Source organism: Penicillium concentricum (assembly GCF_028827145.1).
Source record: "Penicillium concentricum strain IBT 3081 chromosome Unknown utg000001l_segment0_segment0, whole genome shotgun sequence".
Taxonomy (NCBI): Eukaryota; Fungi; Ascomycota; class Eurotiomycetes; order Eurotiales; family Aspergillaceae; genus Penicillium; species Penicillium concentricum.
Window position 1 is genome coordinate 1,548,667 of NW_026622754.1, and position 14,140 is coordinate 1,562,806.

The following is a 14,140-nucleotide window of genomic DNA, read 5'->3' on the forward strand; positions in this document are numbered from 1 at the left end:
GTTCCACAATCCCAAGAATCTACGCGATTCCTTGGAAGGCACATTTCTTGAAAGACGCCGATGCCCAGGAGATCTGGGGTATCTTTCTCCAATCCGGCGCATTTTTGTACAGCTTCAATGTATACTACTTATTCAATGATCCATGAAAGATGAATGTAATTTTATATTTTGGATTTCAATATAATTGATAGCCCCATTCGAGTGGGTTTACTTCAATTCGCTATGGAATAATTCAAAGAGGGATCTGGTCAATAGCAGCCCCCGTAACCCTAAACCAAAAATGTTAGCCATCATCTGTATACCAGCGATCAAGAAGGGGAAGGGAACATACAAGAACGACCCATTGGACGGCTTGCTAATAACCATAGCCTGCTCCAACTTCTCCTTACTAATATCCGGGAACTTCTTAAGATAGTATTCATCCCTCAGCGCAGCAGTAACAGCCTCCACCTTACCCTGAGGCAACATGTGAACAGTGCAACCACCCCACCCAGCACCAGTCAACCGACTACCCCAAGTACCCGCACGACGCGCAATAGCACAGATCTCATCAACCTCCGGCGCACTGCAGTCATATGCCTTCGCACACGATTCCTGTGACTCATTAAGCAACTGACCGAGATAGTGAATGCGCTTCTCGTCCAGCTGCGTAGCCTTGCTCAGACAAGCCTTGAAATCGAGCACACGGCGTGCCTCCTTGAAGCAGTGCAGCGCGCGCTGACGGAGCTGGAATCGCTCTGCTTGCACGGGGAATGCGGAGAGGAAGGTTGACTCGAGCTCGGCTACGCTGATGCCCAGTAGCTGTGCCATCTCCTCGCGTGTGTATCCCTCTTCTTGTGTGAACAGGTCCATTGTCGCTAGAATCACGGAGTCAATTTGGTACTCTAGTGGATCTTGGAGACGGCCTTCTTTGGTCATTAGTTCGTTGTGGAAGTTGCGCAAGCTGTAGCCGAGAGAGCTGTTGTCCTTGGGTAGGGTCACACCGTGATGCTTGGCGAGGATCACGGCGGCGAGGGTGCACTCTGCTACGCGCAGGTTGTAGTGGCGCGGGGCGGTGTCGGCTTTGTTGGAGGTTACGAAGCTCTGGGCCATCAGGAAGGTGATTTCGTCGGAGGATGTGGGGATTGGGACGTGGTGGGCTTGGAATTTAGGGAAGAATTGAGTATAGAGCAAGTAGCCGCGCTTGGAGAAGATGGATGCTGCTTGATCCATGCTATTGTTACGCAGTGTTAGCTTTTTGCTGGTTTCTGTCGTCTGTTGAGAGGGGGGATAACTCACCCGCCGGAATAAACACCGACAGCCCGCTCCGAGACAACAGCCAGATCCAACAGGTCCTGCTTGGAGACGTCGTGGTCGTTGGCCTTCATAACGGCCAGGGCACTGGCGCATACAAAGGCAGCACTGCTGGAGATACCACCACCGGGTGGCACATTTCCGTCGACCAGGATCTGCATGCTGGCAGGAACGAGCGAGCCATCGGGTCTTTCCTTGCGCAGGAATTTGATGGCGCCTGACAGGCCGGCGCGGAAATAGTTCACCCACTCGTGCTTCTTGGGGTCGATCTCGACGTCTTTATCGTGGGGCACGCTGAACTCGCGTGTGGGGAACTTCTCTGGTGAGACGTTGGCGATCGTGATGGTAGTACCTTCCGCGCTGGCGGGGACCACCTTGACGGCCATGATCACGTCGACGCTGACGGCGGTCGGCAGGACATCGTATAGTGAGTAGTCGATGTGCTCGCCGATGATGTTCACGCGGCCGGGACTGCGCGCCACGAAGTCTGGGCGGTGGTTATAGGTCTTGTTGAACTGGGTAATAAGATTGGTCCATCGCTGCTGGTGCTCTGGTGCTACGGAGTTCAGCGAAGCATCGTCTGTTGCGTAGACTTCCGCGATGGATTCTGTTTGCGGCACGAGCTCTTGTTGGGGTGACATGGCGGGGTAGAAGAGGGTTGGAAGGGGAAGAGGAATTGAGAATGGGAAGGGGAAGAAAAGAGGAACAGAAGAAGTGAAAGAAGTAAAGTAATTAAGAGTAGTGTAATTTCTGTTCCAAGACCCCATATGCCCCGATTCCCCGGCTAAATGGGCACGTGGGGTCACAGGGCCATTTTTGCCTTTCTGGGAATTCCGGTGACTGCGCGTAGCAGCTTTGCGGGGAGGTACTATGGGAATCTCTCCAGAGTCTCCATTCATCAATAATTCTACGCTTTCTGATTGGTTGACTACTTGTCTGCTCGCGGGAGTTTTCTACCGGATTGGGCTATGACGACATGCCCTACATTCGCATACTACGTACTCTTTTCAGTATGGAATCTCTCTTGTGACTTCTTCATTGTCTATAATCAAGTCCTACAGTCATTCCTTTATAGCCACAAAAGGTCCTTGGTCTCTAGGATATATGTACTTTGTATGTGGATTGTGGGGTTTTAAACCTATGTAGCGTATCGGATGAAGGGATGCCGATAGTGGGCCTCAAAAATCGGCATTTTGCCATGTACGGCCCGATAGGGACCGGGAAAATATGAGCAATGCACGTACATAGCCGATTTTTGAAAGGAGAGAGTCTACTTTGTGGCTTCTTTCAACATGTAGTTGCGGGGCATACTACAATTGTCAGATTTTATTGGTCTTTTTATAGTCCCCCCGAAGCCCAGTGCGAGACCGCAACCCCGTGTCTATAATGGCAGTGAAGAGTCGTAATGGCCTCTGGATTGGGCTGGAAAGGAAACTAGCGTACGACACCAAGGCAGCGGGTCCCGCCTTCTGCCACCTAGCCCTTGAAACCTTGCGATAGAGCGGCTATGCCCAACTAGCACGTGGTTTAATGTCAGATGGGACATGGGAATAAGACATACTGGTTATGGCCTCTTGAAATACGTACTTTACCATTGAGTCGGGCTAACCAATGATATCCAAGATCGTGCCTACAGGGCTTGAATGCCATTGTATGACATAAACAAGACAAAAGCATTGTCCAGTTCACCCGTAGACTTGAGGTCAATGATTCGACCAACATTGACCCGTCATCATACATTCCCGCTGAACTTGGTTAGCGATAAGTATACAAGAAGAACTTTGAAAATACTAACCTTATTTATCTATCTCCCCAGGCACTTGTAGAGGCCAGTGCGGGACCGTATATGGCAAGTAGGCAAGGCAAGGTTTCTACAGATTCCTCGCCGTTTCCAAGGGGCCTAATCATCTGATCGGTGAATATCCAAGTCGTATAGAAACCCTTAGGAAGATCTACTAACTGATTTACATTTGTTTCCTTCTATCCAAAATCCATATGTGCTCACACATAGTGTTTAGGACTCGTCATCTTCCAATTAAGGCTCGTAATTGCCATTATTGATAGTCCCAGAAGCAGGAAAGAGACTCTTATCAAGCCCCTAGAGCAACCTGAGAATAAAATACAGATTTTCAGTACTAGATAGATCAACGGGCCCATGATGACGGCATTTTTATAGGTATATCCCGACTGACCAGTCTCAAAGGCTTAATCGAAGATTAACCCCAGATGTGAGTGAGATATCTGTACAATATCGGCTGGGGTATTCGAAGACAGCTCGCAGTATATACATAAGACCTGATATACATGGTGGCCCAATTAGTGTATGACTGCCAATAGTATCGGGGCCATAGATGCGGGGGTCAACTAGGCTACATCGGCCTAGGCTAAGAGATACGATATATATAAGTCTCAACCTAGTTAGCACAGTGAGATCGACACGGATGTGGGGATAAATGTAGGGTTAATATTTACTAAGGTTTCCTGGCCGATCTATACGAAGCGCTATTTATTTTGTCGTCTGTTCCCCCATCTAGCATACAAATCAGCCATCTTTTCCTCCTTTCGTTATTTCGTTATTTCGGAATCATCTATCTTCATACTGGCATTCTACTCCTTTGGCTTGGGTTATTTCAGTGTTCCTAGAAGTACATAAAATGCTCTATATCCCCCAGACAGCAAGTGTTATATATAATTAGATCGAGTAGATTTTGAAAAAAGATCAGAAGTCTAGCCGAGCAAAAGACTAATATATATTCACAGATCATGAAGTAAGGGATCAATAATATCAAAAGGCACAGATATAACATCCCGAGGTCCTTACACCTGGGCAACGGAGTACAGAAGCTTGGACCCAGATGCCCGGGCCGATCTGGACCCACTTTGACTGAAAAATGTCGGGGAATCTAAAATAAGGACTCCGGTGAGTCTTCTGTAGAGAAATGTTTGATTTATCGTCATTTTCAAGTCCCTGGCAGTTGACAGACTTAATAGTTCCACGTAGATGGAATTATGGGGAGGTGGCAGTAGATAGGACGTGGATATTGTTGCCGAGGACACACCCGAGGACGAAAACAATAAATCATGTGACCAGTTACGGCCGAGGTCGGAGGGCGCAGAGGGGCGCCGAGCCAATTAAAAGCCCCGAATTTCTTGACTCAGAGCGGTCGGACATTTTGGGTTTAAGGCGTTTTTTCGGAGTCCCCAGAGAAAGAGTCACGGCAATCTTCAGCGGTCAATTGGCACTCTTTTTCATTTTTTAAACTACTCTCCCCTCAGACTTTCTGGCTTGGCCTCATTCATAATGATGCCTTTAAGACCTTCAAAAAGCGCCCTGCGCGCATTCCACATCCAGAGACAGCTTGCTGGACGTCGACCTTTTTCGACGTCGTTTGTGGCTTCGGCCGCTTCGCCCCACCGCTCCTCTGTCCAGAAGCGCACCCAGAGCACAGCTACAGCTTCAACTCCGTTAGTTTTGTTCTCTCTATGATCACAATGCAATTGCAGTCTGATTCTGATTTGTTTAATCGCCAGGGAGTCCAGACCTGTGCCCAGTCCGGCATTCAACCAGGAGCCCCATCGCAATGAGATCTCTCCCTTGCAACACCGCCAGCTCCCCGAGCTCGATGACTCGTATGTTACCCCGATGACGGCTTGGACACACCGAAACTGACTAGCTGGTATAAAGAATGGTTGGAATGAGTGGTGGCGAGATCTTCCACGAGATGATGCTGCGCCAGGGTGTGAAGCACATCTGTGAGTATTTCATGCTTGATATTGCACAATTGGCCAATTCTAATACTTGATATGTAGTCGGTTACCCCGGTGGTGCCATTCTCCCCGTTTTCGATGCTATTTACAACTCCAAGCACTTCGAATTCCTCCTTCCCAAGCATGAACAGGGTGCTGGTCACATGGCGGAGGGTTATGCCCGTGCCTCTGGCAAGCCCGGTGTCGTTCTCGTTACTTCTGGCCCTGGTGCCACCAACGTTATCACTCCCATGCAGGATGCTATGTCTGATGGTACCCCGATGGTTGTTTTCTGTGGTCAAGTTCCTACCAGCGCAATTGGAACCGATTCCTTCCAGGAAGCCGATGTCATTGGTATCTCCCGTGCCTGCACCAAGTGGAACGTGATGGTCAAGTCCGTTGGTGAGCTCCCTCGCCGCATCCAGGAAGCTTTCGAGATCGCCACGAGTGGTCGTCCCGGTCCCGTCCTGGTTGACCTGCCCAAGGATGTCACTGCTGGCATTCTCCGCAACCCCATTCCCATGCACAGCACTATCCCCTCGCTCCCTAGCGCAGCTACCGTTGTAGCCCGCGAAATGAGCCAGAAGAAGCTCGAGAGCACCATCACCCGCGTTGCTAACCTCGTCAACATTGCCAAGAAGCCCATCCTCTACGTCGGACAGGGTCTCCTTGCTCGCCCCGATGGCCCCAAGATCCTTAAGGAGTTTGCCGATAAGGCATGCATCCCGGTCACCACCACCCTGCAGGGTCTTGGTGGATTTGACGAGTTGGATCCTAAGGCTCTCCACATGCTTGGTATGCACGGATCCGCTTACGCCAACATGGCTATGCAGGAGGCCGATCTGATCATTGCTGTTGGTGCCCGTTTCGATGACCGTGTGACCCTCAGCATCCCCAAGTTCGCGCCTCAGGCCAAGCTTGCCGCTACTGAAGGTCGCGGTGGTATCGTGCACTTCGAGATCATGCCCAAGAACATCAACAAGGTTGTCCAGGCCAACGAGGCCGTGGAGGGCGACTGTGCCGACAATCTCCGTCTTCTTTTGCCGCATGTTACGGCTGTTCCTGAGCGCCCCGAATGGTTCGAGCAGATAAATGACTGGAAGCAGCGCTTCCCCCTGTCGCTCTACGACCGCCAGACCGCCGACGGTCCTATTAAGCCCCAGGCTGTTATCGAGAAGCTTAGCGAACTCTGCGCTGACCGCAAGGACAAGACCATCATCACCACTGGTGTCGGACAGCACCAGATGTGGACTGCTCAGCACTTCCGCTGGCGTCACCCTCGTACCATGATCACCTCCGGTGGTCTCGGTACTATGGGCTTCGGTCTCCCCGCCGCTCTTGGAGCCAAGGTGGCCCGTCCGGACTGCCTCGTCATCGACATCGATGGTGACGCTTCTTTCAACATGACTCTCACTGAGCTTTCCACCGCTGCTCAGTTCAACATTGGTGTCAAGGTCCTCCTGATTAACAATGAGGAGCAGGGTATGGTTACTCAATGGTAAGCTGTCGTCTCTCTGATCTTCCCAGTATATTTGACTGACTTTGTTTGTTCCAGGCAAAACCTCTTCTACGAGGATCGTTACTCCCACACTCACCAGCAGAACCCCGACTTCGTTCCCCTTGCTAAGGCTATGCGCGTCGCTGCCGACCGCTGCTTCAAGCCCTCCGAACTTGAGGAGAAGCTGCAGTGGCTGATTGACCACGATGGCCCTGCCCTCCTGGAGGTCATCACTGACCGCAAGGTGCCCGTTCTTCCCATGGTGCCTTCTGGCCGTGGTTTGCACGAGTTCTTGGTCTACGATGAAGGTATGCAAACCCCTAGCCAATGATTGACTTGACACACCACTAACTCATTACAGCCAAGGATTTGGAGCGCAAGGAGCTGATGCGCCAGCGTAATGTGGACTACCATGTCCGGACAGAGTAGGTGACTAGCCAATGTCACCTCGACATTCATATTTCTGTACTTTGATATCCATGGCGTTTCTTGGCTGGTTCACCAAAAGCGATTGGGGCAATATTTGTCCAAAGTTAAACAACAAATTCGTTAACCAGTTTGCTCTTGGAGGTCTCTGGCAGAGAAGTTTGGTGGTCACGGCTTCTACACGCCTATTGGGGCTTACGCTTCGCCATGCCCTTGAAACAAGCATGGCGAATTGCATGAAACACGTGCTTCACCATGGCCTTTGATCAATCTTGGCCTTTTCTCTTGCCAGGTTGTTCCTCTTGTATATAATCATTGACGTCTCAGGTCCCTCGATGGGACTTGGGAAATTGATACGTTTGGGTTCCATTAAATAGGAGCAGTTAGTCATTGAAAACATTTTATCTCTTGTTTTATTATGCCGTCATAGTCACTTCCTTGGATGTTTATCACCCTAGATGGCTTTTGTCTTTATTGGCCAACAATCCACGTAGCTCTGAGCCTGGAGGACTCGAGGCCGACCTGTGTTCTTTCATAATCCAAATGTGAAATCACCTAACTACCTAGAGAGGTACATAGAAAGCAGAGGGCCAGTCACTTGGAGGTGAAGTAAAGTGAACTGCATACTTTCTCGATGTTGCTTTGCCCTATAGCTCAATAGTGCATTTCAATCACATAGGCAGTCAAGAACAAAGAGACAGTGCCAAATATGTCTCAAGGATGGAAACGAAGAAACGTGCTTGTTTATATCAAGATGCCAGAGCAGAATTATATAAATGGGCGACTATACATACATAAGCACCTGAAAACTTTGAAAAATGATATATCTTTCTTTCCTTCCCCATCACACTCTTGCTTTCAATCATGTTCTTTCATATGCTTTAGGGCTTGCATATCCCATAGCAAACATCATTGAAAAGCAGCACATTGCATTACTTTCAACCGCTTGACCTTCACAGATCACGTCTTCTCTTGATATCACCCAGCTCTAGATCTTGTTTCTACCAAGCATTTGACCGGGAAGTGATACCAGACCATGGAGTCCCAAAGGTATGTTTGAAACTCTCTTACTTTTGCGAGATATTGCGATCGATTTGAGAGATATCTGAATAGATTTGAAACCCCCCTAAGCAATTTGTGGAAGACGCTAATCGATTTTACCTGTAAAGTATGTGCCGTGACTTCGCCAGAGGCAATTGCAAATGGAAAAACTGCAAATTTGCTCATGTGAGCAATGGCCAAAGCCGCAGTCCAACAATACCAACCAGCCAGATCCAACGCCCTGAGCCCCTGGCCCGACGATCTCATGGCTTGCAAAATCCAGAAAAGGCGATTCGAGCATGGCAAGGCAGCATTCCTCTACGCACGACGGTAACCCGTCCCTCCTCTGGGAGGAAAACGACTATCTTCCAGAAGGCGAGACAGCTGATTGAATCTGATGCCAGTACACGACAAGAAGTTATCCGGACATTGGCGAGTGAAGATGGCTTGCGACTAGTCTTGGACCTTGTCCAGGAGAATTTCGAAGACATGGATCCCGCAACAAGAGACCTAATTTTCAAGACCCAGGTGCTACCATTTCTAGAGATAGTCTCAAATCCCGAGGTTGTATCCTCGCTCGTACTGGAGCAGGCAGTGGGTACAATCTACAATGTCTTGTTTGGAATCGACGGGTCCAGAGCAGCGCGATGGCTCAATTTCATCTGTGGCGTTCTCGAAATCGACACCACCAACGAAGGCAGTGCCATGTTATTGGAGGCATCTCTACACACGTTCTCTCGCATCGCGGACCTCAATTCTACGGCTCCTATCCAGGACAGCCTGCATGCCGTGGCACAAAGATTCGAAACTGTCTTTACCTCGATGAATAACAAGAATGGCATGGGCGGTAGACTTTATCAATCTCGCCTGCACCTTGATCATCTTCATCAGCGCATGGAGGCTGGAAAATCGCTCCCAGCGGGTACGCCAGAGAAGAAAGCCAAGAAGGAAACGAAAGTCACTTTCATTACAAATCATGAGACCCCCGGGGGCAGACACAACAATGACTTTGATGACATCTGCCAGATTAAGATCATGCCTAGCTTCGAAGAAATCTGCAGCGTTCGAGCGGAGTACTTGCCCGTTAATAACCCACTTCATTGGCACATTGACGGTCTCGAGGGATTGCTAGATCGAAACTTTCGATTGTTGCGAGAAGATACTGTCGGTCAACTTCGAGATGCAATCCACCACGAACTGAGCCCGCGTGCCCAGCAATCACAGTTGCGCAAGTTCGTATATCCCAAATCAATCGTGGTCAATCTCGAATTCAATTGGCTTTCCGGTCTTTACTTCGAAGTCGACTTCCCTCAGCCTGCTGCAGTAACAAACTACACACCCATGGCCCGGGAGATGTGGTGGCAGAGCTCAAAACGTCTACAGCCAGGCGCGCTTGTGTGCCTGATCATTCAAAAAGATGTGGTATTGTTTTGCACCGTGACACATCATGATATGTCCCCTAGGCGCAGAAGGGATAACATCCTCCCAAATGATCATGTCCCTCCACAGAACAAGGCAGAGCCAAGAACGTTGTGGAAGAGCTCTACGAGAGGCTCTGTTAAATTGATGCTGGTTGATTCTCGATACACCAACACTCAAGTTGTCCTGGACCTTTTTAGTCCCAAAAAGCCCACTATGTCTCTGGTGGAGTTTCCAGGAGTCATTCTTCCGGCATTTGAACCGGCGCTTCAGGCACTTCAATCGATTAAGTTAGCTCAAAATCTGCCTTTCACAGAGCTGCTTGTTCCGTGGGCCTTCGAAAATTTCAACTTATCCGATATGGCTCCTCCATCTTATGCCTTGGAGCCTGGCTTTGCATTCGATCTCCGCTGCATCATGAAAGACGATACTAGTTTCTACGTCCGCGTTGGCCAGCCATCCAACGTGAAATATGTACAGGACCATTCAACACTGGATGGCGCACAGGCCCATGCATTGATCAGTTGTTTGAAGCGAAAGCTTGGTTTGATCCAAGGACCACCTGGTACCGGCAAGAGCTACACTGGTGTGGCTCTTGTTAAAGTCTTACTGGCAAATCAAGATTTGACTAGAGCAAGACTGGGACCCATATTGTGTGTCACATATACCAATCACGCGCTTGACCAGCTTCTTGAGGCTTTGCTGGACAACAATGTGACATCGCAAATTGTTCGTATTGGATCTCAGTCCAAGTCGGAGAGGTTGGAGAAATTCAACCTTCAGACTGTTGCGAAAGATACAGCAAGAACAAAGATGGAGAAGAAAGAAAGATGGAGTACAGCCGAGAGACTCTCATTGTGCGAGGAGGACTTTCGCACCCTTGACCTGAAAAAGGAAGTCCCCATTGCTCGTCTCAAGTCCTATATCCAGCGGATAAATCCTGACCACCACGATCAGCTATTTTCACTGGTCCAAGCAGATGGTTTCTTGGGAGTAAAACCCGACAGTCCTCAGACCGCGATCACCTCCTGGCTTGATTCAGCAGCTAAAGACAGTGCCCGTCCACGACCTGTGGATCAACTCAAGGATATCAATGTCTTCGAGATGTCCCGAAAAGAACGACGACATCTTTACAGCCGCTGGTGTCGTGATTACCGGGCAGAAGTGGACGAAAAAGTTAAGCAAATCGTTTCATCGCACAAAGCTGCCAAACAGGGGTACGATAGTGTCCAGGATGAGATGCACCTTCGCTGCCTGGCTCAAGCAGATGTCATTGGCGCCACTACAGCAGGACTTGCCCGCAGACTTGATCTGTTCCGAAGACTTCCATGCAAATTCATGTTGTGCGAAGAGGCTGGTGAGGTTCTGGAATCACATCTCCTTACGGCGTTTTTACCTTCCGTTGAACATGCAATTCTCATCGGCGATCAGCAACAGCTTCGCCCTCAGGTCCAAAATTACGATCTTTCTAGCGAGAATAATCGGGGTGGTGTGCAATATTCACTCGATGTCTCCTTGTTTGAAAGACTGGTGAGCTCAAATAAAAGCCCCATGGACTGTGGAGCTCCTTTCAGCACATTGGAAACACAGCGGCGAATGCATCCATCTATGGCTCGGCTGATCCGTGAAACCCAGTATCCAAAGTTGAAGGATGCTCCATCTGTTTTGGAGTACCCGGAGATTATGGGAATGCGGAAAAGATTATTCTGGTTGGATCACCGACAGCGAGAGGGAGGATCTGACGCCGATGCCATGTCGACCTCCCACTGGAACAGTCACGAGATTGATATGACCGTTTCGCTGGTCAACCATCTTATTCAACAAGGTGCATACAAACACGGAGACATTGCAGTGTTGACTCCATATCTGGGACAACTCCACCGACTACGGAAACGGCTTGATGAGCTCTTTGCCATTGTATTGGGGGACCGTGATCAAGAAGATCTCAAACAGGCTGGTTATGCGGATTATGAAGCCAAGGACAAGTCCACGATCAAAGCAGCCTTGTCACAAACTCTTCGCGTGGCCACCGTAGATAATTTCCAAGGCGAAGAGGCTAAGATTGTTGTGATATCCCTCGTCCGAAGCAATACAAAGAACCAATGCGGCTTCCTACGCACTCCCAATCGAATCAATGTTCTGTTATCGCGAGCACAACACGGAATGTACATAATCGGCAATTCGGAAACCTCGATCCATGTTCCCATGTGGGCTCAAGTCGTAAAGATTTTGAAGCAAGACCAGAATATCGGAAAATCCCTGGAGCTGCAATGCCCTCGCCATCCAGATACACCGATTGTGGTGTCGATGCCAGAAGATTTCCCAAAGTTCTCCCCTGAAGGAGGTTGCAACCAGCGCTGTGTCAGTCGGCTGGGCTGTGGACATGCCTGCGCTCAAAAATGTCATTCGAATCTTCTTCACAACACTGTCTTTTGCCTAGAGCGTTGTCCTCGACCGTTTAGTGGCTGTAATCATTCATGCCCTAAGCGATGCGGGGACATTTGCCCGGAAAAGTGCATGGTTAACGTATATCAACAGCACAGGATACTCCCATGCGGTCATCAAATGCCAAACCTTCCTTGTTGGCAAGCTCAAGATATCTCAGCAGTTCGTTGTCAGGTGCGCGTGGATAAGACGATCCCGGGCTGCAATCATATTGTCTCGCTGCCATGCCACATCGATGTCGAATCCAAAGACTATCGCTGCCTAGCACCATGTCGCATCCCACTGCCTTGTGGACACTCGTGCAAGAAGATGTGTTATTGCTGCGTCACCAGAGGACCTGAGAGCATCCCAGCCAACCATGGAAATTGCGAGCAACGGTGTGACCGGAGTCATTCTACATGCGCCCATGCCTGCAGCATTCCCTGCCACGGTGAGAGGCCATGTCCACCATGCAAAGCTCCTTGCGAAGTGCAATGTGGCCATTCAAAGTGCCCACGAAAATGCTACCAGCCGTGTACTCCTTGCGCAGAAGAAAAATGTCTTTCAGCGTGCCCTCACAGCGTCTGCTCAATGCCATGTGCAGCCCCCTGTGACCATGTTCCATGTTCCAAGCGATGCGAGAAGAAGCTGGATTGTGGGCATCAATGCCCGTCAGTATGTGGAGAAAAATGTCCTGCATCCTCCTTCTGCCAAACCTGTGGAAACGAGAACATCAAAAATCATCAAGTCGATTTCATCCTAGGTCAAATATACAAAGAAATCAACCTGGACCAAAACCCATGCGTATTCCCCAAATGTGGGCATTTCTTGACAATTGAAAACATGGATGCGCAAATGGACATGGCTAGCTACTACCAGGTCGATGCGAGTGGCAAGCCCATCGCTATCTGGGTATCATTGGCCCCGTTCTCTATCCAAGACATCAAAAAATGTGCCACCTGTCGTGGCCCGCTGAGAGACATTGCACGATATGGCCGGCTGGTTCGCCGAGCTATCCTTGATGAGTCAACGAAAAAGTTGATCATCCTACTCAATCAGGAATATGTCCCTCTTGCACAGGAACTTCCCCAGCTTGTTCGTGAATTGCATGCAGCCGAAGGTCAAAGAAAGTATCCATGGCCACCAGTGATTGAGATATCTGGCCCACGAAACCAGCAGGTTCAGAACATGGCAGAGATCATCCAGAGCACAAATCCAGGTCGATGGGATTCAATCCTTGACCTGCGAAAGCGCGTCGATTACTATCGGCGCCGTGTGAAGCCCGAGGAGCAACCATTCGAAAGAGTTAGGAGGGTGATTGAAAATGCTCGACAACGCCGAAAAATAAGAAGCAACCCTGATCATGTCGATAACGTGCTACAGACCAAAGGTTTCCTACAGGGCAGCGCCCTCATCATCCGTCTGGACATTGCCTTGCTCGTTGACCTTTTGAGTCTCGTTTCTCGAGGACGACCAAGCGAGGTGACACCTCGATTCGAGCTTGATCTACAGAATATCAAAGATGATTGCCAGGCCCTCATCCAGCAAGCAGTCACTCACCGACGACTTCTACAGCAGGCAGAAGGTCATATTTTTCTAGCACAGCTCTATGCCCTCGAACGAGCACATTGCTTGACACCAGAGAAGAGGGACACTATCTTGCAGCATGGCCAGGCTGCCATTCAGAAGGCTAGAGGTCTTTGCGATGCCAACCCAAGCCAGACACGAGGATTGGCAGATGAAGTCCACAGCGTCGAGAAGATGTTGCGCGTGGGCACAATGTACACAATTATCACCAACGAGGAACGTATGGCAGTCATTTCGGCAATGGCTCAAGAGTTCACTGGAACTGGGCATTGGTACTACTGTCGCAACGGGCATCCATTTACCATTGGCGACTGTGGGGCAGCTAGGGAGACGAGTCGGTGCCCCGAGTGCGATTCCCCGGTGGGAGGCGAGAATTCTCAATTAGCAGAGGGGGTTACTGCGGCGGAGGACTGGGATCGGGATAGAGCAAGATTGAATCTTTGAAGGAGAGGTGGGTGGTTCTGCTCTTTACGCTCTTCCTTAGGGGACACATCAGTTTGCTGCCGTATGGCGGATAATAAGGACATGATCAATATTTCCACCTGGAAAGCTTTTGAAAATTCTAGAAATATAGAAGTAAAAACATTAGAAGCTTTGTAGATTGAAAGCTCAATATAAGAGAGGTGTTATGTTATGAGCAGCCGCTATCCGCTGCCGTACGGCCACAGGGTGACGTCTCGGGGACAAGGTGCCACTCCCCCAAGC

The 14,140-nt window shown here is 49.6% G+C and overlaps 4 protein-coding genes across 4 annotated transcripts; 3 read left to right on the forward strand and 1 right to left on the reverse strand.

The window, feature by feature from the left end:
- Positions 1-232: 232 nt before the first annotated feature.
- N7517_000595 (uncharacterized protein) lies at positions 233-1,934 on the reverse strand (the record flags this gene model as incomplete). Its single annotated transcript, XM_056718325.1, has 3 exons — positions 233-269; positions 332-1,213; positions 1,279-1,934. 3 exons carry the CDS (start codon positions 1,932-1,934, stop codon positions 233-235), a joined length of 1,575 nt encoding a protein of 524 aa, XP_056582460.1.
- Positions 1,935-4,594: 2,660 nt separating this feature from the next.
- On the forward strand, positions 4,595-6,967 carry N7517_000596 (acetolactate synthase catalytic subunit; the record flags this gene model as incomplete). Its single annotated transcript, XM_056718326.1, has 6 exons — positions 4,595-4,758; positions 4,825-4,923; positions 4,979-5,046; positions 5,104-6,538; positions 6,596-6,846; positions 6,900-6,967. 6 exons carry the CDS (start codon positions 4,595-4,597, stop codon positions 6,965-6,967), a joined length of 2,085 nt encoding a protein of 694 aa, XP_056582461.1.
- Positions 6,968-8,134: 1,167 nt separating this feature from the next.
- On the forward strand, positions 8,135-12,611 carry N7517_000597 (DEAD/DEAH box helicase; the record flags this gene model as incomplete). The annotated part of the gene is made up of 3 exons (XM_056718327.1): positions 8,135-11,785; positions 11,865-12,043; positions 12,176-12,611. The coding sequence occupies 3 exons, from the start codon at positions 8,135-8,137 to the stop codon at positions 12,609-12,611; spliced, it is 4,266 nt and encodes a 1,421-aa protein (XP_056582462.1).
- Positions 12,612-12,691: 80 nt separating this feature from the next.
- Positions 12,692-13,879, forward strand: N7517_000598 (uncharacterized protein; the record flags this gene model as incomplete). Its single annotated transcript, XM_056718328.1, has 1 exon — positions 12,692-13,879. The coding sequence occupies one exon, from the start codon at positions 12,692-12,694 to the stop codon at positions 13,877-13,879; it is 1,188 nt and encodes a 395-aa protein (XP_056582463.1).
- Positions 13,880-14,140: the final 261 nt, after the last annotated feature.